Source organism: Myripristis murdjan, chromosome 6 (genome assembly GCF_902150065.1).
Source record: "Myripristis murdjan chromosome 6, fMyrMur1.1, whole genome shotgun sequence".
NCBI lineage: Eukaryota > Metazoa > Chordata > Actinopteri > Holocentriformes > Holocentridae > Myripristis > Myripristis murdjan.
Window position 1 is genome coordinate 33,046,811 of NC_043985.1, and position 26,032 is coordinate 33,072,842.

Genomic DNA, 26,032 nt, shown 5'->3' on the forward strand with positions numbered 1-26,032 from the left:
AAGGAACTGGAAGCTCTGTTAAGCCCAAGTTTCATAGCTCGGGTGTTTTTATTCTCCAGAGTGAAGCTCATTGCGGTTTGTCACTTCATGTCATTGACCCTGATGTCTCTGTAAACCTGCCTCGCTGTTCCTGCTGGCTGAAGCTGCTCTGCTCTCCTCTGTGCAGGACATCCACTCACAGGGCGAGGTGATCGCCTGTCTGGAGAAAGGTTTGGTGCGGGAGGCCGAGGAGCAGCCGGGAGCGCACGCCATCCATGACGACTGCAAGAAGGCCATCATGAGAGTGGCCGAGCTGTCGTCTGACGACTTCCACCTGGACAGATACCTGTACTTCTCCTGCCGCGACGACCGCGAGCGCTTCTGCGAGAACGTGAGCTGCTCTCCTCAGCAACTTTTACATTTTACACATTTAGCTGATGCTTTTCTTCAGAGGGTCTGACTCTGGGCTTCCACTGCTCCTCAGAAACTCTGAAACCAGCTGTCTGATTTTAAGGCTTTAATGAAAAAGCTTTGAAAACAGCTATTAGAGGTCATATTTTTTACCGTGTAATGCCAGGTTTCTTTAGTGAATCCACATCAGTGTCCCAGTGCAGTCTGCATTCTGTCTGCTTTACTGATCACAGCTGAACTGAAAAACGCATTAACTGTTAGTGTTTATTATTATTATTATTATTATTATTATTATTATTATTATTATTATTATTATTAATATTAATATTAATATCATTATTATTGTTTCATAACTTTTATCAGCTGTATTCAGTCAGAAATTGGCTGCATTTGCAGGCTTTTTTGCTTTTTTGATATTTAAATTGGTCTTGAATTCAATTCGAGATAGCATTTTAAAAGCTCTAAAAAAAACAAAACAAAAACCCTTGTCTTCCTGGATGCCGCAGACACCGTGTTACAGTAAAAACCACAAGGCAGACTGGAACTCACTGGTTTGGTGGCAGTGAATTTACATATCACATAACCACAGAAGGACTTTTCCTACCAGAGGGATTGAGGAGCACATTACTGTTGGAATTATCAACAAAACAACATGTCGCCCCCCACCAGTGATGCAGGAAGATGCATCATCAAGTTTCGTTGAAATCAGGCTGGTGGTGCAGCAGTTGTGCCTTTTCAGAGTTTTAAAGTTTGACCTTTTAATAAATAATCTAATAACTGCAGTGTCCCAGTTTAGCCAATCAGCATTTGTGTCGAGTTAGCGGCAGACCATGAGATCATATTCCCACATTACCAACATTACAAGTTTCACGTTGGAGTCCAGCTGTGTAATGTGATGGTGTGTGTGTGTGTGTGTGTGTGTGTGTGTGTGTGTGTTGTGTTGATGGACTGCTGTGTGATTTCAGACTCCAGCCGGGGAGGGACGAGTTTATAAATGTCTGTTCAACCACAAGTTTGAGGAAGCCATGTCTGAAAGGGTGAGTCCGCCTCGCTGCATCTGAAATAAAATCCTTCCTCTCACTGAAGACAAACTCGCTACTAAAATCACTAAACCGGTCTCTAAAAGTATGGGCTATTGTTTGAGGCACTTCCAGGTCTTGAAATGTGCATAAAAGTCTGAAAAGATGTTTTGAACTGACACTATGTTGTACTATAGTAAAACTTTGTAACCCTACTGGCATTTTAAATTGTCTTGTTAGCTATAATGTTGAATAATGTTCTTTTACAGAGTTTTTGTTGACGTTCATGCGGTGCAGACACTCTCAGAGCATTCAGACTGAACATTGGTCAAAACCCTCAAATACAGAGAAGAAACTTTGGACTTTGGAGAATGGTTAGGAGTCTTGAAAGTCTCTGTCAGAGTCTCAGGCGGCCCGGCACTGAATATTGTGAAATTATTATTGTTAAATATTTAGAAAATCTGAGAAAATTACTCACTCTGTAAAATTTGGCTAACTCCTCCATGCGGCTCACTAAAAGTTTCCTTAAATTAATCTCATCTTCATCCAGGCCTCCCTCTGGGCCTGGAACTTAAAGAGGTGTGCTCCAGACAGGAGAGGCATAAATAAACTGTGCAGGGAAATCAACATTAAAGGAATGCAGATGGGTGTCTTTTTACAGGAACATCGCAGGATGTGTTTTCCAGCTTTCTGGTTTCACACATTTGTTGCATCAGCTGGTTTTCAGACTGAAAAAACAACATAAATAAAGCAGGAGGGAGGACCAGTTAAAGGTCATGGAAAGAATAGATCTGGTTGTTGACATCCGGGCCCCTGCCGGTCCATCAAGCAGCCTCGCCGTCATATTAGTGATGTGGTTGTGACGCTTGTGTGTGTGTGTGTGCCCTCAGTGCCGCGAGGCCCTCACCACGCGGCAGAAGCTGATCGCTCAGGACTACAAGGTGAGCTACTCGCTGGCCAAAGCCTGCAAGGCCGACCTGAGGAAGTACCGCTGCAGCATGGACACCAACATGCCCCGAGCCCGCGAGGCGCGCCTGTCCTACCTGCTGCTCTGCCTGGAGTCCGCCGTGCACAGAGGTACCCGACACACACACTCAGTTAGCCTCAATTAATCAACAGAAAATTAACTCATTATTAGCAGTGGGCGAAAAAAATCAATGCACTTAAGTATTTTTACGATTTTGTAATTGATATTGCCGCATTTGATTCCTGTGTGATGATGTTGGCCCCCATAGCAGCCATTTCACTGCAGGCAGAGACTTTTGTCTGTCGCTGTATAAAATGACCTCTAGTGACCTCTAGGAGAATCACAGCCTCATCAAACTTTACAGCCACAAACTATACTAAACTCTATAAATACACACACACACGTTATAATTAAAAGATTAATCAACAACAGACATAATCCAGCTCCAACTTTCCCCTGGCTTCTCCAAACAGGCTTTATTTTACCAGGAAGTCCCATTGAGTTTAAAAATCACTCTGTGTGTGTGTGTGTGTGTGTGTGTGTGTGTGTGTGTGTGTGTGTGTGTGTGTGTGTCAGGCCGGGTGGTGAGCGGCGAGTGTCAGGGCGAGATGCTGGACTACCGGCGGATGCTGATGGAGGATTTCTCTCTGAGTCCGGAGATCGTGCTGCACTGCCGCAGCGAGATCGAGGCCCACTGCTCGGGGCTGCACAGGAAGGGCCGCACGCTGCACTGCCTGATGAGGGTGGGCCGCGGCGACATGGGCGCCATCGACACGCTCTGCCAGAAGGCTGTGAGTCACCAGCCTTATCAATAATTATTAGAATATGACCGATGCGCTCGCTCTGCCAGAAGTCACTGGTGTTATCAATAATTATAATTGTATTAGTGATAGACACGCTCTGCCAGGACGCTGCCAGTTCATAATAACTATAATAATTATTAGGCGTAGACAGATTATTGGCTGGAGCTGATTATTTTTCTTTTCCGTATTATCACTGTTGGTTGTTTGGACTGATATGCTGGTCGGAGGCAGACTCTAGTTCACTGCCAGATGGGAAAGTCATTCACTTTTAAATTTGATGTTTATAGAAAGGCAGTTTTGTGTTGATGATTTTGTTTTAATTGGATGCTGGTTCAAATCAGTTTCCTAATAATCCGTAATGGCTTCTGCTCTGCAAAGTCCAGCCCAATCAGTCGGTCCTTAATAATTATTATAGTAGATGAAACACAGAAGGCTGCGAGTTGACAATAATAACACTAGATTAGATTAGAATAGAATTAGAATTGAATAGAACAGGACCGTGTCCATCATGGGAAGGAAACTGTTTGTGGTGTCGTCAAATAAAATATCACATTAATTTGAAACATATCATTGGATATATATGTGTAATAATAAAGTTAATAAAGTATTTCATTTCATATAGAATAAGTAAATTAGTGCAGTTTATTTTAACAATATGAGAAAAAATAAACCAGATCTTATGTTTTCCTGTAGAGCTTAGAAGTGTGTAGTGTTACTGACGGCTCCTGCTGTGTCACTCTTAATTCAGCCGTGTGTTTCTTTCACTGTTGAATGCATTTATCCAGAAAAGGTGTTATTGATGAGGCCTGATGTGAGTCAGCTGTTTCCATGGAAACACTGTGACTCTGTGCAGCAGCGGCTGGTTTGACGCTTCGTGTGTGTGTGTGTGTGTGTGTGCGTGTGTGTGTGTGTGTGTGTGTGTGTGTGTGTGTGTGTGTCGTCTCTCAGTTGCAGACTCTGATCCAGGAGGCCGACCCCGGAGCCGACTACCGCATCGACCGAGCGCTCAACGAGGCCTGCGAGTCCGTCATCCAGACCGCCTGCAAGCACATCCGCAACGGAGACCCCATGTGAGCACGCTGAGCCTTCACACACACACACACACACACACACACACACACACACACACACAGACATTTGATACGCCACACTGCTTTTCGTTAGTCTCATTGTTCGTTAATTTACTGTATGTATATAAGATTGCATACACATAAAAAATATATTTTTATGTTTTGCAATGTTTGTATTGCAGGTGTTGTCGTTTTTGGTGTTTTTTTTTTTTTTTTTTTTTTCAAATAGCACTCCTCATTCATTTACATTTCTCTCTGTGTTCTGCTGTTTTTTGTTTTTTTTTAGTTTTTAAAAATATTTTTTATTCATCTGTTCTAGTGTTGTATGTATTTGGCAATACTTAATGCCATTTTATTTTTCCTGTTCTCTTTATTGTATCTTGCTCGTCTTTGCTACTGCAGCAGCCCAGGATATTTGGTGGATCATTTAAAATTTCATGCTATCCAATGTAAAGAATTTCCAGAGATGGGTCATGTGTGTTTCACACAGACATGTCCTTTGTTTTGGTTAATTTCATTTTAGAAGATGATTATCGAAACTTGGATATTTACTGAAAAGGTGGATTTTTCTATGTGACTTTCTCAGTGGTGCTTCATCTTGTCATGGCTGATTCCATTCTGTTTAAACCTGGTTTTGTGTTTTTACTAAACTGCGGTGGCAAAAAGGACTTTACAGAGAAACAGCCTGAAACAGATTTAAAAAATGACCAAAACAAGTGTTTTATGTTACTTGTGAATGTGCAGGATGCTGACAGCTGGAGCGAGCTGTGTGGCTGCAGTGTCTTCTCGCTGACACGTGGTTTTTAAACGTGTTGTGTTGTTGATGCTGCAGGATCCTGTCGTGTCTGATGGAGCATCTGTACACTGAGAAGATGGTGGAGGACTGCGAGCACAGACTGCTGGAGCTGCAGTACTTCATCGCCAGAGACTGGAAGTGAGTCCCGTCAGCTGATTAAGTTAATAAAGTTTATACAGTCAGTAACAAGGGTGAGAGAAAAAAGACATCTAGATCAAACAGTGGCTGGTTTGCAAGACTGATGAGGCGTAATGACGATGCTCAGGTGTCTTGAAATGCTTGAGCAGGAAAATAAACCACCAAAATATTACTTATTAATGATAAAAATGGAAAAGTGTTCAAACCCTTCAGCTGATGCTAATATGACTTTTATTTTGATGAGGGCAGTCAGTCTGTTTTGAGAAATCTGCCAACTATATAAACTCAGATTTCTCTGACTCTTTTTGCAGAATATGTACAGTATACATTTGTGTCAGAAGATTGAATCTTTAGCTCAACAGATTCAAATTTAATTCACTGTTCACTAGTTGGAGATTTGATTTAAGAATGTTTTTTTTTTTTTTGGAGCTGTTGAGTTTGTTTTGAGCTTGTAAACCACAAGTTGAGCCAACGACTCAGCCAACTTTTTATTTCCGTCAGTAAACACATGCAGTGACGTAAGACTGTTCTTCATCTGAAATGTGAAAATGATAAACAGAATTATTTATTCTACAACATATATAAACTACAGTTCTTACTATGAATCCTGTGCTGCTGATACTTGGCGTCATGTTCAGGTGTGTAGATGTTCAGGTGTGTGAATGTAGAGGCTGACTGCAGCGTGTCGTCTGCAGGCTGGATCCCATCCTCTATAAGAAATGTCAGGGCGACGCGTCCCGGCTCTGCCACACACACGGCTGGAACGAGACCAACGACTCCATCCCGCCCGGCGCCGTCTTCTCCTGCCTGTACCGCCACGCCTACCGCTCTGTGGAGCAGGGCCGCCGGGTGAGACGCCCCGAAACACACACACACACACACTGCACACACACAGTCATGTGACCAGACTGGAGGCAGATTGTCGCCTCGGGTCAGAGTTGAGTTACTATAGTGATAGTTTATTATAAATAGCTATAAATCAATAGATGAATAAATAGTCTATAGTATATTAGTGAAGTGATCAGTTGTTTTTTTTTTGTTTGTTTTCTACTGATGTTCATATAATAAGTTGTAAGTTAATTTGCTAGAAGTCAGTAAGGCCTTAATTTATATTTTGGTCACAGGCTGAATGATTAATGAAGCGCTGCACTGCTTGGTTACATCCTGTTTGTTAATTCAGTTGTGGTTACCATACCAAAGCTGCCTAATCCCACCAGTTTTATAGGTACTTTGGAAAGTTTCAATCACAATTTAATTTCTCAGAATGTGGAAAAACAGACTGAGGCGTTTGGCGTCTGCTCTTTGACCTTTTTCTTAGTTAATTAAAGAGATCTCGTTTAGCATTGCCTCAGAGTTCATGCTTTTATCACTGAGACAGCCTGAATCTGGTTATTAAGAGTCTTTTTTTTTTTTTTTGATCGATTGATTGATTTATTTAGCTTGACTAGTCGACTAATTACTAGTTATTCAGTCTTATTACCCAGACTGAGCCGGGCAACTTCACACTCTGGCCTCCAGCGGCAGCAGGAGATAATTGAATTTTGGAGAGACTGAAAGACTTAATTAGCTGGGCATCATGTAACGTGATGCCATTAAACTGCACAATCCAACAATAACCTAATTTCTCTGGCAGAGCTGCAGTCACATGGTTTATTGTAATCAAACATTTGTCAAAAATAGGTTTTCCACCGTTTCTTGCTGGCTCTTTTGTATTTCAAACTTCTGTTAACCCTGATTAGAGGATCACTCTCGATAACAATATTATCTATGTGCCCAACATGTCAATATACTGCAAATAGCCACTTCTTATCAGTGTGAAGATTAAAAGAAAATGAAAGACCTCATTAACATGTGGAGGAACGCTCTGAGACGCCTCACTGACCACAAAATGTTCTCGTAGCTCCCTGACGGAGCGTCTGAAGCAGGAACCCAGGGTTCGACTGTGAGTACGTCCCCTGTTCGACTGCTGACAATCACAATCATCTGAAACTGCAAATGTCTGTCAGCATGACGCGTGTGTGAAGGGGAAATGATTGTGTTTAATTCATGACCTCGTGTGCATGCAGATGTTGATTTCTGAAGGTGTGATCGCTGAAGGTGGGATGCTGTAATGCGCTCTGAACAACAGCTGTGATCCTTGAACATCTGTGTGAAGAATCTGTGCAAAATTTCCCATCTATGGAAAATGTCAGTGTCAGACGCTGATGAATCAAGTGTTTGTGTTTGTGTTTTTTAAGTGAATCAGCAGCGATACATGTGCCAGCTCTCCTCAAAGCTTCAAGGAGCTGTTCGTTTTTTTTTTTTTTTTCTGACGGGGTGTCTGTTCTGCTGCAGCTGTCCCGGGACTGTAAGGTGGAGGTGCAGAGGATCCTCCATCAGAGGGCGCTGGACGTGAAGCTGGACCCTGAGCTGCAGAGACGCTGCATGACCGACCTGGGCAAGTGGTGCAGCGAGAAGACCGAGGCCGGACAGGTAACGCAGAACACACACCTTCAGCTTCACGTTTCCAGACGAGGGCCGAACACGTCAGGGAGAGTTCAGGGGCTAGCTGGGAATTTTTGATGCCTTTCGTTGTTTTCTGCTCAGCTGTGATGTTGTCGATTGCTTCCAATCAGTGAAGCAACTACAATCACAATGGATGGAGACAAGATTAAACTTCATTCATCTCCACAAATAGTGAAGAAAGAAATTCCACAGTGCACCTGAAGCCAACAGCATGATGCTGCAGTGCTATTTCATGGCGAATTCAGAACTGTTGTATGATCGCTTGCTGTTGGTTGGCCCGGTGTTCTGCAGAATCTGCTGTGTACAATGGGAACGTCTGTACCTTCAAGTCAGCTGGGATTTCAGACTTTGCGCTCGGTTCTCGGCACTGTGAGCTGATGCAAGGTGGGGGAAACCTCTTGGAAAGACCGTTGAAAATGCCTCTTCACATTTTACTATTCAGAAGTCGGGCCATTCCCAATTCCCAGGTGTCTTGAATGTGCCACCACTCTGCTGCACACAGAGAGTGTCGGCCCCGCAGAATGAGAGGGATTTAGCAAGAGGCTCTTAATGACAGGCAGTCTTATCTATCATGGATTCACCATGACATTATGTTCCTATTATAACTGGAGCTGCCTGTCCACTGTGAGGCAAAGCATCAGCCTCAGCGAAAATAAATTCTACTAATCGGCATCACATGTGAGGAGAAAATGAGAGATGTCAGAAATTCCCAGCTGTCCTCATTGAATTTCATTTATTACAAAACAGAACATCACTTAATGCTGCTCATTCTCTGAAAACACAAGTTGTTTGCTGTGTTCATGTGAACATGCTTTGTTAGTGAATCAGAGTTGCAACAGAAATGTATTTTATAATAGTACGGGTACTAGCTATGTTCCCATCCAAAATGGTGTTTTTCGTGTATTTTAAGCAGATTTTAAAAATTGGGCATAAGAAAACTTTAAACACAATGTAATTAAATGCCAATCAGAACTTGTAGAGATTGAATGAACTCCTTGCTGCGGGACGAGTGTTTGTTAAAGTCCTCAGTTTAACATCAGTCGGACACGTCTGTATTAAATGCAGACAAGAGATGCTGGAGAGGGTTTGCAGCAGCTGAAATCAGAAATCGGAAATACTTAATCAATCCCCGAGGGAAAACTGGCTCAGTTGGAGTCGCTCAAATTCTTGAAAGAAAAAAAAAAGCAGAAGTTCAGTTCAGTTGGAAATTGAAAAAGGAAAATAATAAATTTAAAAATATGTGCATTAGAAATACGTAAAAAAGTGTGTGCATTATGTAAAAAAAAATGTGCATTAATCATAATATGTGTATTAGTCCTGATTTGTTAAAAAAAAAAAAAAAAAAGTGTGTGCAGCATGTGCATCCAACAGTAATATTACAGCAATACAAACAGAAATGAGATGCTGAGAATATGTAGAAGGTACACCTGTATGCACCATATATACACCATATATACACAGGAGTATTGCACTGTAGAGTGACTGTAAACCACTGCTGGAGTCAGACATGGCCCCCCTGGTCCTGCTGGTTTCTGCTGTAGATCTCCTCCCTCACCTCCGCAGCGTGCATGCAGTCGTCCTAATTCAACAAATGATGTTATTTTAACTTTGAGGTCAGTCATGATTGTCAGAACAAGCGCTGTGATACCCTCAGTGTAAGGGCTTTTTCTGAGAGACAGGTGTTGTCTGGCAGGTAACGTGCTGTTTCTCCTGCATCGCTCTACGCCGTGTAACATTAGACAGCCAATCACCAGCTTTATTAGATCTGGGTACAAGCATGCTGCGTGCTTATTGGCTCAAGGACACTGATGGGATTTACTGCTTAGCTGCTGAAATTTGGTACCCATGGCATCTTTTAACACTCGGTGGTATCGATCTGATCTGTGAAGCCGTTCGGTCGGTGCCTTAAGTATCTAAGTTCAGCACCCAGCCCTAATCGCGAGTTATATGTTTCCATCAGCTTTAATTGCATTTTCTCTTATTCCATTCGCCGAAGTATCCACCTCAGCCAAGCATATAAACTTTCATGTCAGCTTGGGGAGTTTTGAAGCATTCCCAGCGTTTCCATTCAGGTTCTCTTCAACGCGCACATTCTAAAAATAGGTGGATGGAAACCCAGCTATTTATAGAGCAACATCAGGCGTCTTTTACACCTTATTTTCCATTACAAAGAGGCTCCATTATTCCTCACATAAATGAGACTGGCTGTGCCTGTTTCAGCCCTCAAAGCACCATTTGTCAGACATCATTACAGCACTAATGCCACCGAGAGCATTCTCCTCTGTGACTGTGGAAAACATCATCCAGTCAGAATCCCTGCCCAAAACTACCTGTTGTGTAAAAATATACCTGGCTAAAAATAACACCTGCTGCCTGGACAGGTGCTGGTCTGTGTTCCAGGAACTTTGCTTTCAAACTTTCTGGAACATGCTCCATCAGTTTGGTGACGTCTTGCAGGCGGTCGGCGTGCGGCCTCGTTCTCAGAGGCCAGGATGTTCAGTTCGGTCTCGAGCTGGGATTGACAGCGGGTGTTTTGGTGGGCGGGGCTTTGCAGGAGCTGGAGTGTCTGCAGGATCACATGGAGGATCTGGTGACCAGCTGCAGAGACGTGGTGGGAAACCTGACCGAGCTGGAGTCCGAGGTAACATCCCATAATGCACCGGGCGCTTGCTCTGGCTCAGCAGCCAGGCTCCATGTTTACAGGAGTCCAAACGAGCTCTGCTGTGAAGCAGCTGAGTAAAGTCTGACCACAGCTGATGCTCTTTATGGCAAATAGCTGCAACAATGCCAAAACAACGCCAAGGGGTAAAATAACCAGATTCATCCTGTAATCTAATCTAATCTCCCTGCTGTGACACTGCTTTTTACTGATGGGGAGGAAAAGAGTTGACTTGAAGTAGGTTAATCCAAACTCAGAGGTATTAGAACTGACAGTGTGTTAGCTTGTATTGTATTAAACTCAATGTTAGCTTGTGTTATTAAACACAGTGTTTAATATCCTTGTTGCTTTATGAAATTGTGAGCATGGCTAGCAAAGTGTTTGGGTTAAAGGAAAGTCATGAACCACGTGCTTGAGGGCACATGATGAATTTTCTTTGGTCCTCTGCCCGTCTGAAGTTTTGTTTTAAACAGAGTCTGTCCTGTCCTCAGGATATCCAGATCGAGGCGCTGCTGATGAGAGCGTGTGAACCCGTCATCCAGGCCCACTGCCACGTGAGTCTCTGCCAGCCTCTGCCCCACGGGTTTGCCAGTGTCACAGTTAACAATGCTGCTTCACTGTTTCACTGTCAGCCAGTTAACAATGCTGCTTCACTGATCGTGTGGCTCAGTTTCAGCTAAAACAAATACTGAAGAAACAACGCTCTGTGTTCATCTTTTTTCTCTTCTCTGTTGTCCCGGAGCATTTTAGCCCCAAAACCTGAACGTTTCCATCTTACTCTCACCGCACTTCTCCAGTCCCCTGGCAAACCTCTTTACCTGTATCGATGATGAGTTATTACAGGGTTTCTGCGGGTCATTAAAAAGCATTAAAAGTCATTAAATAGATTTTGCAAAAATTAAGGCCTTAAATGGCATTAAAAAGCATTAAATTCGATGTCCAGAGGCATTAAAAAATTAAATACACTTGATGGAGAAAAAAACATTGTTATTCACGATTTATTTTGATTATATGAACATTTAATCATTTGGAAGTATAGTGTGATGATTGACAGGCGGAACCCTTTAATTGGCTATTGTTTACGGCCGCTGCACCGAGTCACAACACCGGATGCTTGGAATGCAACGCGCTGTGAGCGTGCTCATGCTGTGGCCAAAGAGCGGAGGGAATATTAGCAAATGTCGGAAAAATGGGAAAATGCAAGTTTCAGCAGAAGTGGTTGGAGGAACTCTTCAGAACCTGGTTAAAGCCCGTCGACGGTAAACCTGCAGAGGCATTTTGCAGCGTGTGCAAAAAGATCTTCAAACTTGGCACAGTGGGCGTCAATGTGGTGAAATCACACATGCTGTCAGTCACAAGTCGGCGATTAAAGGCAGGCAGCAGTTAACTGTGCCCAATTTCTTTGCCGTGACCAGCAACGCAACTTCTGCTGTCGCCACCACACCTGCAGCTGCTGCTGCTACCGCCACACCTGCAGCTACCACCACACCTGCAGCTGCTGCTGCAACCACCACACCTGCAGCTGCTGCTGCTCCCACCACACCTGCAGCTGCTGCTGCTCCCACCACACCTGCAGCTGCTGCTGCAACCACCACACCTGCAGCTACCACCACACCTGCAGCTGCTGCTGCAACCACCACACCTGCAGCTGCTGCTGCTACCGCCACACCTGCAGCTACCACCACACCTGCAGCTGCTGCTGCAACCACCACACCTGCAGCTGCTGCTGCTCCCACCACACCTGCAGCTGCTGCTGCTCCCACCACACCTGCAGCTGCTGCTGCAACCACCACACCTGCAGCTGCTGCTGCAACCACCACACCTGCAGCTGCTGCTGCAACCACCACACCTGCAGCTGCTGCTGCAACCACCACACCTGCAGCTGCTGCTGCTCCCACCACACCTGCAGCTGCTGCTGCAACCACCACACCTGCAGCTTGTTATTTTTGAAATGTGCAAATAAATTCTGAGACTGTAAACCATTTTGTGAGCCATTTCTAATTCACTATAGAGTGACAGTTAATGTAAATTTAGATTTTCTCAAATATTCAAGGTTAGCATTGTCAAATGCTTACAATTTTGTCTATCTAGATAGATCTATCTATAGATAGATAGATAGATATAGATGTAGATATATACAGATATAAAAAAAAAAAACTATCTGCAGTTGGACATGGGCATTAAATTTGTTTAAAGTGGCATTAAAAGGGCATTAAAAAGCATTAAATTAGATTTGCTGATACCTGCAGAAACCCTGTATTAAATCTGGAAGTATAATGTGTATGATAATCTGTATGGAGGATAACACACAACTGTTCCTAGACCCAAAGCATATGGTTGCATAAATCACTTCGGTTCACCCCCCCATGATGTCTCTCTCCCTCTCTCTCTCCCTCTCTCTCTCTCTCTCTCTCTCTCTGTCTCTCTGTCTCTCTGTCTCTCTCTCTCTCTCTCTCTGTCTGTCTGTCTGTCTCTCTCTCTCTCTCTCTCTCTCTCTCTCTCTCTGTCTCTCTCTCAGGAGGTTGCAGATAATCAGATTGATACAGGTGACCTGATGGAGTGTCTGGTTCAGAACAAACATCAGAAGGAGATGAATGAGAAATGTGCCGTGGGAGTGACACACTTCCAGCTGGTGAGCCACAGGGGGCGACACAGAGCACCAACATGCCTACATATTGCATATATTTTTTTCTCAGCATTTTCTTTATCAAAATTTATTACAGCTCTTTTTTTTTAAATGCATTAGAGAAAAGTATCTCAGCATCTCCTGTGTGTGCGTAAAACAAGATAATCTCATGTTATTTGGTTTGTAGAGCAGAGCGTTACAGCTTCATCTGCTGCCTCAGGAATGAGCAGGTAACAGCATCACTGTCTGTCTGTCTGCGTGTTTGTCTGCAGATCCAGATCAAAGATTTCCGTTTCTCCTACAAGTTCAAGATGGCGTGTAAGGAGGACGTCCTGAAGCTCTGCCCCAACATCAAGAAGAAGTAAGACGCGCTCGTGAATCCTCTTCCACCGTTTGGCCGGTGATTTCTTGAGTTGTGTTGTTGTTTAAAGGTCCTGCACCCTGACGTGGGCCCTGCTAAGAAGGTGACACTAAAATCTGACTTACAGGGGCTTGTAGGAGGAGCCAGCAGGGTAGTCAGTCTTGATTGGTCCAGGCGTTGACTTGGCAACACTTTGATAAATATGAGCTGTTAGAGGACGACCACACAAAAAACAAGCAAGGAGCTGCATGACCTGATCAGTATCTGGGGAGCTGCAGTGCTGCTGCTGTCCCGGGAGGCGAGAGGGACGTGACGGGACGGGACAACAGCAAGCTGCTTGTCCCCGTTAGGCAGGAGGAGGAAAAGCCGCCCCCTGCTGGCTAGAGGAAAAAGAGTAAAGGCATCAGAGTGTGGCTACAAAAGGTTAAATATCCTGATGCATCACAGCTGTTTTGATTAGGCTGACTGTGAGTGAAGTTTGACAGTGTTTACAGCTCGACTCGACTTTTAGAAGTGAAAAAGAGAATATAAAAACGGCACTGTATTTGAGAGAGCTGGGTTTCAAGGTGGAAAATGAAGGAACACAACAAACAAAATGATTTTTCATGAGGCACTTCCTGCCCGTCACAGTTTGTTCCTCTTGCAGTGGAAAAAGAAACAAACGGCAGAACCTGAACTGCACAGCTTCTGACACGTCCCAGGCTGTGGAACGCTAATTACTGAATTATTATATTGTTTCCATCCACCTGGAAAGCACAGTGCATTTTCACTTGTCAAGAAAAATAAAATGTGAATGATTGAAGTGTGTTTTCATCAGCATCAGTCCATCAGTTCAAAAGGATGAAGCTTCCTGCTGCTCAGCGTCAGAACAACATCACAGGTCCACCGGCTCAGTGTCGGGCAGCTTGTTGTTGTTGTTGTTGTTGTTGTTGTTGTTGTTTACTGTCAGCTCATGGCTGTCATGTTGTCAGTTGATGGAAACAGACACACATAATGAAGAGATACTTTGTGCAAAAAGACTGATTATTTTATTCACCAATTCATGCAAATCCAAATCTTGCATTTCCATTGCCCTTGAATGCATAATGTGTTTTATTACATTAAAAAAAACAAACAAACAAACTTATACAACCTTTAATCCAGTGGTTCCCAACTGGGGTTCCGTGTCCCCCCTATTGGTATGTTGGAGTGCTGCAGGGGGTATGTGAGATTTTTTTTATTATTACTGAACAAAGCTTGAGAACCACTGGAAAGGTGAATGTAAAACGTCTCATGTATTGAAGAAGTTTTATTAAAGTCCGTTTGTTCTAAGCTTTTCTGATTTGCTTCATCATCCATCACATCCACTCACCTGGATGGCTCACTGTGTCTCTGCAGCAGTCACTGAGGTTAAATTTCCCTGTGTGTGTGTGTGTGTGTGTGTGTGTGTGTGTGTGTGTGTGTGTGTGTGTGTGTGTGTGTGTGTGTGTGTGTGTGTGTGTGTGTCAGGGTGGACGTGGTGATCTGCCTCAGCACCACGGTGAGGAACGACACGCTGCAGGACGCCAAGGAGCAGAGAGTCTCCGTCAAATGCCGCAAACAGCTGCGGGTGGAGGAGCTGGAGATGGTGGGTTCACCTGCTTTCTGTCCTCTGTGTGCTGATGGCTCCTCAGAAGCTCCTCTGCTCGTCTTTCTCCCTCACACACACACACACACACACACATGCAGACTAAACTCTTCCTGTTTGTGTTTCCTCTGCTCCTGCGCTCGGATCCAAACCCGACCCTGCAGTCGGAGGACATCCGGCTCGACCCCGACCTCTACGACTCCTGCAAGCAGGACATCAACAGGCTGTGTCAGAACGTGGCCTTCGGCAACGCTCAGGTCAGCACACACACACACACACACACACACACACACACACACACACACACACACACACACACACACACACACACACACAACGACCAAATGGAAAAGCCAGGAATGGCTTATTTCATTAGAATCAGAATGTCCTTTGACTCCTGAGGGGAAACCGGTGAGTTGCACAAATTCTTGAGAGAAGAATTATAAGAAATAGAAAAAGAACAGACTTTTTGTTGCAAATTTCTAATGCACATATTTTTGTATTTCTTTTCTATTGCTTATAATTTCATTTAGGTTTGTAATATATCCTCTTGAGGATTTGAGTAACTGCAACTGATCCAATTTCCCCTCAGGGGTCAATAAAGTATTTCCAGTTCTGATTCTGGATTAAATTCAATTTATTGGCATAAAAATCACAATAATAATAATAATATTGCCCGAGCATCTCAAAACAGTGAGCTGAACAAATACAGTTCATTTTAATGACAAAACGAAAACATCTCTCTCTCTCCCTCTCTCTCTCTCTCTCTCTCTCTCTCTCTCTCTCTCTCTCTCTCTCTCTCTCTGTCTCTCCAGGTGACTGAGTGTCTGAAGGAGAACAAGCGTCAGCTGACTCAGCGTTGCCACCAGCGCGTCTTCAAGCTGCAGGAAGTGGAGATGATGGATCCTGAGCTCGACTACCAGCTGATGAGAGTCTGCAAGCACATGATCAGGGTAGGAGCATCATCACCACCATCATCACTACCATCATCATCATCATCATCATCATCATTAGCTGTAGCAGTAATAGTAGTCGCTGCTTGTATCTTACAGTTTTGTAGGCTTTACATGTTAGAAGGGAGATGAATTTAGTTGCGTGGAGTCACTTGTTCAGTATTGTGGGTGTCAAAAAAAGAAAATGAATACGTTGTCATTGAAATAGCTTCGTATTCTCACTCTGAAATTATGGATTAAATGTTGCATATGAAAATCCTACGACCACAACAAGCCTGTTTGGGATCAAATGGGATGTTTTTACAGTAAAACAAAGTCATTTGATTAAATTGTCCCAGAGTGTGGCTGTGTTGTTGTTGTTTATTTCCTCGCTGCATGACTGCATTGTGTCCTACCTGTATGTACTTGCTGTATTATTTATTTGTGTGTGTGTGTGTGTGTGTGTGTGTGTGTGTGTGTGTGTGCAGCGGTTTTGCACAGAGGCAGACGGGAAGAACGTGCTCCAGTGTCTGAAACAGAACAAGAACAGTGAGCTGATGGATCCCAAATGCAAACAAATGATCACCAAGAGACAGATCACCCAGAACACAGGTACACACACACACACACACACACACACACACACACACACACACTGATCAGAAAACAAAGCAGCTCCATCTGCTCCTTCAAGAGGCCGTGCTGTTTTTAATTTGCTCGTCTCATCTCATTTCTCTCCAAACAGTCTGGATTCACTCTCTGTTTTCACTGATTGAACACAAATGGCTCACAGAGATTAATAACTGACGCTCTGTTGAACTGTGTATGATTAGAAACCACTTCCTGATCACAATGAAAACCTTGCATGCTGAAGTAATAATTGGGGATGTGAACGTGTAGATAAAATTACAGGGGGGGTGCAATTTTTGGTGCGTGCACAAAAGGGGGGAAAAAACAAAACACCAGCTTAGTGCAGTTGTGATATACGACCACTAGATGGTGCCAAAGTCTACGAAAGGCCGTTCCTCATGTGTGAAAAACATGATGGTGTGCAATTATCACAGACAAGGTTAATTTTATTTCACGATGCTTTAGTTGTTACTTATTTCTCATTCATGGCATTGATTGTAGGTTTGACTTTCATTTAATAAAAAGGAGGAGTTTTTTCTAAATTATTATGGTTTTAGTTACCCCATGTAATACCTCTTTTTGGATGCCAACAGATTTATTTCCACACAGCTGGTCCGCCAAAGAGGAACCACAACACTAACTCTGTTGTTGCTACATTTTTTTTTTTTTTACTCATTGTACAAAAATTTATAATAATCAGGTTTAGAATTACAAAAGAATATTTTCCATACAGAACAGGCAGACAGAGTGATAAACCCTGTAGGATTTCAAGTTCTGGTGATGGGAGAACTTTACAGGGTATCCGCGGGGTCTTGAAAAGTATTAAAAGGTGATAAATCAATTTTGGGAAAAATTAAGACCCTTAAAAGGTATTAAAAAGTCTCATCACGACTTTATAAAGTCTTAAATTTTGAAAGCATTTTTTTTTCTGAATTAGCTGTCCAAGAGTTTGAGTCCCAAAAACATCGTAAAAGTGTGTGAATTTGTTCATTTTAATTAAAAAAACAAAGATGAACAGGTACATAAAAAATGAGGCTATTGTGGGTGCGTTCGTAAATTGTCTCTGTTGTATCATAGTGGTCTGTAGTCTTTACCACAAACTAAAACTGTTCAGTTAAAAATATCACTGATGTAAATGGTGACAGCTTGAAGTGGCGGTGAGGTATTAAAAGATATTGAGAAGGTCTTGAAAAAGTCTTAAAAAGGTATTAAAATTAACTTCAAGATTCCTGCATATACCCTGCTTTAGTGATAGAGAGTCCTGGAAAATCCTGGAATTTTACATTTAACCCACTTTCTGTGTGTGTGTGTGTGTGTGCGCGTGCAGACTACAGGCTGAACCCGGTGCTGAGGAAGTCGTGTAAAGCCGACATCCCCAAGTTCTGCCAGTCCATCCTGAACAAGGCGACGGGGGACAGCGAGCTGGAGGGCCAGGTCATCTCCTGCCTCAAGCTGAAGTACGCCGACCAGGTGAGACCAGCACACCTGGGTTCATCACACCTGGAATACTGCAGCGGTTCGGGCTGGGCCGTATCACATCGTTCACAATAATAAATTTGAACTAAATAAATTTGCACACGAAAAAAGTGTTTGATGGTAATGTCAACAATTTAGCTCTGTGACACTGGTAATAGTTAACTTCTCTGTGGCGTGTGTGTGTGTGTGTGTGTGTGTGTGTGTGTGTGTGTGTGTGTGTGTGTGTGTGTGTGTGTGTGTGTGTGTGTGTGACAGCGGTTGTCTCCAGACTGTGAGGATCAGATCCGGGTCATCCTGCAGGAGTCGGCGCTGGACTACAGGCTGGACCCTCAGCTGCAGATCCACTGCACCCAGGAGGTCGGCGCTCTAAATCCAGTTTTAACATCTTAAACTCCGTCTTTTTGTTGTCTCCATGTCGATTTAAGTGGCGACACTGCTCTTACATTTCATTCTGGCCAACATTAAAAGGTCTTGAGAAGTCTTAAATTAACGCAGATGAATCTTGACAGCCCTAAAACTTACTTACTTACTTACTTACAACCTTTATTTAACTAGGCAGGTTAATTAAGAGCAGACTCTTATTTACAATAACGGCCTAGGTGGGGGTAGTAGCCCCCTGGGGAAGGGTATGGGGATTAAAATAAAATTTAAAAGTATAGACATATATATATATATATATACATAAAACTGGAACAGCTGATGCCGCTAATAAACAAATTAGCCCGTGATGTCATCTGGCCTTTAAACCGGGAGAACCCAGAGAGGACGTGGAGACGAGCCAGAACTCTGCATTTCATCACGGTGGAAATTAAAATCACACACCATGAATCAGCAGCCCTGCTTACAGTCCGTGTGTGTGTGTGTGTGTGTGTGTGTGTGTGTGTGCGCAGATCTCTCGGCTGTGTCCGGAGGAGGCGGCGGCTCAGGAGCAGACGGGGCAGGTGGAGGAGTGTCTGAAGGTCAACCTGCTCAAGATCAAACAGGAAGGATGCAAGAAGGTACAGAAACTCCCCCAGGTTCTGAGCGCTGGGAGGAAAACCCTGTGATGCTGTGAGATGTGGAGCGATGCGTGTGGAGGTCAGGGTTCAGCCGGAGGTCAGGAGGGAACCAGGCAGGAAACACAGAAAAATACAGGAGTTCAGTGCCATCAAGAGCCTGTATTTGAATTATATTGGCTTGAATTTTTCATGCTGATATAGAATAAATAGCAGCAGATGTTTTAAAATTCACAATTTCAAATTGAATGCAATGTTTTTTTTAAAAGCAGACTACACTACTCACAAAAAGTTAGGGATATTTGGCTTTTGGGTGAAATTTGTGGAAAATGTAAAAAGTTCGCGCTACAGTGATATTATATCATGAAAGTAGGGCATTTAAGTAGAAGCATACACTGGTGATTTCCTCATCTCAAACAATTTCTTGAAACAAAAGCCAACAACAGTGGTGGATATACCACAACAAAAAATGTCAGTGTCAATAACTTGTCATGTGCCCTTGAGCATCAATTACAGCTTGACAGCGACGTCTCATGCTGTTCACAAGTCGACTTATTGTCTGCTGAGGCATGGCATCCCACTCTTCTTGAAGGGCGGCCCTCAGGACATTGAGGTTCTGGGGTACAGAGCTCCGAGCCTCTACACGGCCACTCAGCTGATCCCATAGGTTTTCTATGGGATTCAGGTCTGAGAAAGTGCAGGCCACTCCATCTGAGGTACCCCAGTCTCCAGCAGCCGTTCCCTAATGATACGACCTCGATGAGCTGGAGCATCAAACACCTGATGTGAATTTTGCCGTTAAACTCCTTGTTAGAGAACAGCAACTTGTGCAAAAAGTACTGAAACACTGAACAGTTGGACATGTGCATTCAAAAGTTTACAGAAGGTCACATTAAGTTCACCTGGAAAGGTTAGAATGCATTTTAGGTTCATCCTGAAATTTCACCCAAAAGCCGAATATCCCTAACTTTTTGTGAGTAGTGTATGTAGTGACAAGGTGCTGTGCCCTCCCATTTCAAACTGTCTGCCTTTACGTTTTCTTAACTGTGACTGAGCTTTGTGACACGTCTCAGGCTGAGGGAGAAGCAGGCAGACAAAAAAATCCTGTCAAACAGTTTTGGAGATAATAATTTTCAGCAGGATCCTCGTGGAAAAGCAGCAGGTGAAGTGGCAGAAAGGAGAGTCGAGGAGAGTGAAACCAGCAGGGCTGGAGCCCGAGCAACACTGACCTTTTGTGTCTTATTTGGGAGTGAAAAACATACCACAGCAATATGTTGGCTGCTGTTATTTATACAAAAAATGTTGAAAAATAGGAATCCTCAAAATAGCTCATCAGACACCAGTCCTGAGTGTCACAGTTCAGTAAACCCACAGTTCAGTTGTGTTGTGTTTTTCGAGTCACTGTGTCGGTTTCAGTTTGGCTTGGTTTGTACACCAGGGAGAGAAAAAACACCATTTCTCATGTTCTCTGGATTTTGTCTCATTTGCAAAAATAACTTTTTTTCATTCAGAGATTTAGGATAACAATATGAAATCAACAAATATTCTCTCAAAGGCAAAAGTCTACTTTGACTGTTTAAAGCAAGCATAAAAAATCCTTTGAGTTCATTCATTAATTCATCCTCTCAGTGTGGTCGGAGGGCTCTCATGTTGGGTGTGTTGTGTATTGGTTTGTGTTTTTACAGTTTTACAGCCCCACTACTGGAGGCTTGATATTTTACTGTTGAACATTTAACTTGTTAACACGATCCTGAGCTCCATCTGCTCAGCTGTGATTGGCTGGTGTGTAATCAGTCTGATGGACAAACTAAAAATAACACACAGCCGCTTGTAAGTGTTTTACTACAACATGTACGGCCTTTTCTGCACATCAGCCAACATAAACATAAAGCTGTGATGAGCCTCTATCAGCTGAGAAGATCACTCTGCATGTTTCTGACCGTCTTGAATGTTTTACTGAGAGAGGAGTCTTTTTTTTAGAGAACGTTATCGTCCAGAGTGAGGGGCTGTTCCCCTCGGAGTGTGTGCACGCCGTTTTAAATGAACGCCTTGGCTTCGTCCTGCAGGAGGTGCTGAACATGCTGAAGGAGAGCAAGGCCGACATCTTCGTCGACCCCGTCCTGCACACCGCCTGCGCTCTCGACATCAAACACCACTGTGCTGCCATCCCACCCGGCCGGGGACGCCGTGAGTCCACAACCAAACGCACCTCACAGCCGAGGAGGGGCAGAGCATCACACACACACTCTGCAGACACCTGAGATGAACACCTGCTACAGAAAATGGCTCCTTCTTTCAGACGAGACTTTAAATACAGAAACCTTTAACACCGTAGTTGAATTGATAACTCAGTTTAAACACATTTCATGGAATTCAGATCAAAGTAAGAGGAGTTTTCATTTCAGGCATAAAAAAAAAGCTGTTTAGGGCTTCAATTTTCACAGTTCTCATTCTTTTGCGCCTCTGGTTGTAATGCGATAACATCCACGTCCAATAACGTTTCCAGCACTAGAGATCAAATGTGAGAGGAGGAAGTGTGATGATAGAGCTCAGAATCTGACATCAGAGTTGATTTACTGTCCAGAGAGACTTCAGCTAAAACCTGTCACTCTGCAGAAACACATCACAGCCCGACAGGCCAACTCTCTGCAGGGACGTTACAGCTGTGGTTTGAAAAATGTAGTTGTCCGCTTTGCTATCTGGATATTTCTATGTACCAATTTTGGCCCCTCAGTGCACACATCAGTCTCAGATGCAACTGATTTCAAACATAATTTTTTGTTGAATAACAGACTGAGGTGTGTCCTGCAGAGCAGCAGGGCTGATCCCTTTGTCTCTCCTCTCGTCTCCTCAGAGATGTCCTGCCTGATGGAGGCGCTGCAGGACAAACGAGTCCGCCTGCAGCCCGAGTGCAAGAAGAGACTGCAGGACCGCATCGACATGTGGAGCTACGCCGCCAAGGTAAGCTCACACCTGACAGCTGCACCGTCAGCCTGACAGGAAACACCCGCCAGGAAACACTCTGAGGGTCTTCCACTGATCAGACCCACATAACTTTCAGCACTGCAGTGTCTTCATCATGTTTAGGCTGAACAGGAACAGCATCAACAGCACGAAAATAAACATTCCTTAACAACATTTAAATGTTTGTGTCTGCCTCCTAGTGGTGATTCAGGGTGACTGCATGTCCTCAAAAAGTCTCAAAATGTCTTAAATTCATTTTGATAAAAACTAGGCCTTGGAAGTCACTGAGAATTTTTGCATTTGAATCATTGGGGACTGAAGTTCAACATGTTATCTAATTCTGTTATCCTGTAGAGAGAAATTCAACAACATCTTTGTACTTACCTGTCCTGGGGCCGGATTCTCCAAAGGTTCTTCAGATTAAATTTCTTCTTAAGTTCCACTTTTTTTCTTAAGTTTGGGTTTAAGAAGAATCTTAAGATATTTTCGAATTCACAAACAAAATATCTTAAGAATCCAAACAAAAGATCTTAAGAATGTTCTCAACTTTATTCTTAAGTTTTTTCTTAAGAATACATGGGATTCTTGAAAGAAATTATCTTACTATTTTTCTTAAATAGTATCGTAACTTTAAGACAGGTAAAGGTCGTCTTAAGTAACCACATGCTGTGTGAAGGTAAGCTATTTTTCAAACATCTGTGATTAATTTAGAGCCAAATTTGATTATATAACATAGATTAATGTAGTAGGCTAATACCTTAATAATTTCACATTGTATAAGTTAACATAGTGATAATCGTTATCTAAACTGTAATTCAGCCTAATATCTAAACCAGTATTTAGACACATATAGGCACATATATTGTTTCTGAGTCTATATGAGGACATTTTGTTTAGCCACCAGTCACCATTCATGTGTCAATTATATTTAGATTCCATTAACTAATAGGTTAGTAATATCATTGCTGTCCAATACAAAGTATGTATCTCAATTTTTGAGAAAATACTTTTATAACATCAAATCAAAGTTGAGACTATAATGGATATTGTTTTGTTGTATTTTAGATGGAGCTGCTGTGGGCTGCAGCTCGAGGCTGTTTGTTTACATAAAGGTAGAGAGTTGAGAAGTTCGTAAGTGGAAAAAAATAAGAAGTTCTTAAGATAATGTGCAGTTCTTAAGAAAATAATGGGGAATAGCACTTGAGAACATTCTTATGAACTTCTCATTTTTTTCCTCTTACGAAACGTCTTAAGATTATTAGTAAGAACTTTTTGGAGAATCTGGCCCCTGATTGGTGTGTGCAAGAAAGAAATGTCAAGATTTATCACAGCAGCACCAGGCTGTTCTTGCCTTAATGTTTACCTGCCATGCATATTTGAATATGAAGTCTTAAATTATATTAAAAGTTGTCTTCAAAAGGTATTAAAAGCATTAAATGAAATTCTCTGACACCTGTAGACACCCTGGTGATAACAAGTAGGACATGAGGCTTTATCTGCTGTCGTGTGAAGTCGTGATGATAAATGATCTGCAGTTTGTAAATACAGAATAATGTGTTCCCGTGGCAGATCGCCCCGGCGGAGGGATTCTCAGACCTGGCCATGCAAGTGATGACATCACCGTCCAAGAACTACATCCTGGCTGTGATTGGCCTGGGGGTGGCGCTGCTCTTCCTGATGGGGCTGCTGTGTGGGCGAATCACCAAGCGCGTCACTCAGGAGCTGAAGGACAGGTAGACCCCGCCCACCCGGGGGTCAGGGGTCAGGACACGCCCACCAGAGAAACTAACCACCACCGAACGGCCCTCAGCTTGACACCCCCTCACCCTCACCCCCCGCCCCCCCGCCCCGGCCCCCTCCTCACCTCCTCGCCCTCCTCGCCGCCCTCTTCTCTTTTCTCTCATCGGTGTTGGGACGTCCATGTTGGAATGACATTACCCACAATGCCCCAGGCTCCATCGCCTGCCTCCCCTAATGGGAAAGTGGGTTCGCTTATTGATTATTGACTTTCCCTGCCTCTACATTCGCCCCGCCTGCTCTCCGGGAGACCACGCCCACTGCTTCTTCTTCTTCTCCTCCTTCTTCTTCTGCTTCAGCCGTGAAAGGAAGTGCTTCTCCAGAGAGCGCCGGTTCTCCTGGAGTTTTAACCCTCGTTCCTCCCCGATGTAGATGGCAGTACTTCTTCGCTTGTTTGTGTCTTTTTGCCCCTCTGCTGAGGGGGGCGGGGGCGGGAGGGGGGGTGGTGTTATTAGGGGTTTTGGGGTCAGAGGTCACAAGGGAGAGGTGAAATTATATTTAGCGTTAAGTGTTGTAGGTGGGATGGGGCGAGCTCGTCCATAGAGCATTTTAATGACTCCAGTACTTTAATGACTACAGAGTGTGTGTGTGTGTGTGTGTGTGTGTGTGTGTGTGTGTGTGGTGTGTGTGTGTGGTGTGTGTGTGAGAATGATCCAAACTGTCTTCTACCACATGTTCTTATACTTTGTTCCCCTGCGAGGGTTTCAGGGCCGTTTCGGTTCTCGGTCTGTCACATTGCTGTCGTGTGTTAGTTAGATTTTTGGCCGTGGGACTGCCAGGCGGGCGGAGCCAACCAGCCCTGCACCGAGCCACAGGGGGGAGGGGCCGACACACTCCAGCTCACTCGCTCGCTCACAGGATGCTCAATCTGACCCTCTCTCGCAGCCCCTCCATCCCGATTCCCACCCTCCACCCGTGCCATAAACTCACCACGTCTACCTGCTGCTCCCGGATCAGCCTCGCGGCGTCCCGGCAGGACGGGGCGCGTCTCCGCCCTGCGCGGCGCCGCGAGGCCGGCGGGTCAGGCCACAAACGGTTAAGCGTCACACTCGCCGTCTGGAAGCACCAGGATACTAAACAAAAGGTTTTTCCGTCGCGCTGTGATGACATCACAGGCTGGGAGTATTGAGCGTCACGGAGCCCGACGCCGCCCCGGTCGTCCCGCTTTGGCCGAAGCGGCTCGGCGTCCTGCCGTTTCCAAGGCGACGGTGCGGCGGAGCGGAGCGGCTGCTCGGTACAGACAGGCTGAGAGCAATGCAAAACAAAACGTCAAGAAATGAAACTAAAAAGATGCTAGATTATTATAGAGATGTGAACATTTTTGTTGAAAGATGATACTGGAATCATTGCACATTTTTCGTTCATTTTTTATATCTATAAATATATATATATTGTTTTGTCATAGCCTTATTTATTTGTTTACTAATGGTCAAAGTTTGTGAGTCCTTTTTTTTTTTATGATTTGAATGTTCTCTGGTTGCCTTTTCTCGCCGCAGGACAGCCCCCCCCCTCCTGCTGAGGGGAGGGGGGGTGGCCGCCGACGGGTCGGCCTCTTTTCTGCCGGACATCAACCTGCAGCTGCTTTACGGCACGGCTGCTCACCGCACGCATACGGAAGCCCAAACAGGCCAAAACACATGAAAACACCTGTCAGTGCATCTGCACAGAAATGTCTGCATGTCGGCGTGTTCGGCTTTTACTGGTAAAGGTCAAAGTGGACGACACACAGAGGGTCAGTGCACACGCTAATGTTGAACACACAGAAATGTTACATGCACAACACGCCAACATGTTGACAACACGCCAACATGTTGACGACACACAGCTGTTACCCGCTTGTGTTGTTTTCCTGTTAAAACGTCGACAGCGTGCTGTCAGCATGTCTGCATGCATCGTCATGTTGACAACATTGTTTACTCTCCACTGTCGTCTTCATCGTCTCAGCTGACCGTTAAACTCTGCTGAGGCGGATGAATCTCACACACACACACACACTCACACACACACACACACTCTGTGGTCAGCACTGAGCTCACTGAGGCGCTGTCTGTCTGTCTGAGTTGCTGGAAAAGAGCCAAATGTAAATATGGGTGCAGAGGACGTAGAGAGTCTGCACGCTGAAGGTGTGGCTTCTTTGTATCGACTCGACGTGACGGCGCGTCAGTTTCCTGTTTTTGACCTGTTGGGCCTTCCACACGCAGCTGACAGCGAACGCCTCGCCGTCTGCTGCCTTTTAGAGACCGACCCCCGTCTGAGTTTGTGGATTGTCTCTTGTTTCTGCTCGGTCGGTCTCTGCAG

The 26,032-nt window shown here is 44.2% G+C and overlaps 1 protein-coding gene and 1 long non-coding RNA gene across 4 annotated transcripts in view; one reads left to right on the forward strand and one right to left on the reverse strand.

The window, feature by feature from the left end:
* glg1a (golgi glycoprotein 1a) overlaps window positions 1–26,032 on the forward strand; it is a 51,734-nt gene that overhangs the window by 18,914 nt on the left and 6,788 nt on the right. For 2 of the 3 annotated variants that reach the window (XR_003928331.1, XR_003928332.1), the window contains exons 5-26: window positions 167–370; window positions 1,356–1,427; window positions 2,300–2,486; window positions 2,953–3,167; window positions 4,128–4,249; window positions 5,082–5,183; window positions 5,879–6,032; window positions 7,518–7,655; window positions 10,243–10,329; window positions 10,839–10,901; window positions 12,866–12,979; window positions 13,246–13,334; window positions 14,823–14,940; window positions 15,105–15,197; window positions 15,756–15,893; window positions 16,361–16,484; window positions 17,830–17,972; window positions 18,234–18,335; window positions 18,869–18,976; window positions 21,040–21,160; window positions 21,828–21,934; window positions 23,507–26,032. Coding sequence is in view for 1 of the 3 variants with exons in the window: in XM_030053175.1 (XP_029909035.1) it covers window positions 167–370; window positions 1,356–1,427; window positions 2,300–2,486; window positions 2,953–3,167; window positions 4,128–4,249; window positions 5,082–5,183; window positions 5,879–6,032; window positions 7,518–7,655; window positions 10,243–10,329; window positions 10,839–10,901; window positions 12,866–12,979; window positions 13,246–13,334; window positions 14,823–14,940; window positions 15,105–15,197; window positions 15,756–15,893; window positions 16,361–16,484; window positions 17,830–17,972; window positions 18,234–18,335; window positions 18,869–18,976; window positions 21,040–21,160; window positions 21,828–21,934; window positions 23,507–23,670 (2,765 nt within the window). In the remaining 2 variants the exon portion in view is untranslated. The remainder of the gene's footprint in view (window positions 1–166; window positions 371–1,355; window positions 1,428–2,299; window positions 2,487–2,952; window positions 3,168–4,127; window positions 4,250–5,081; window positions 5,184–5,878; window positions 6,033–7,517; window positions 7,656–10,242; window positions 10,330–10,838; window positions 10,902–12,865; window positions 12,980–13,245; window positions 13,335–14,822; window positions 14,941–15,104; window positions 15,198–15,755; window positions 15,894–16,360; window positions 16,485–17,829; window positions 17,973–18,233; window positions 18,336–18,868; window positions 18,977–21,039; window positions 21,161–21,827; window positions 21,935–23,506) is intronic. The other variant, XM_030053175.1, reaches the window with a different exon arrangement.
* LOC115360335 (uncharacterized) lies at window positions 4,846–24,679 on the reverse strand. The gene is made up of 3 exons (XR_003928334.1): window positions 24,608–24,679; window positions 13,963–13,971; window positions 4,846–4,856 (listed from the first exon to the last, which is right to left on the reverse strand). It is a non-coding gene; the product is annotated as an uncharacterized LOC115360335 (long non-coding RNA).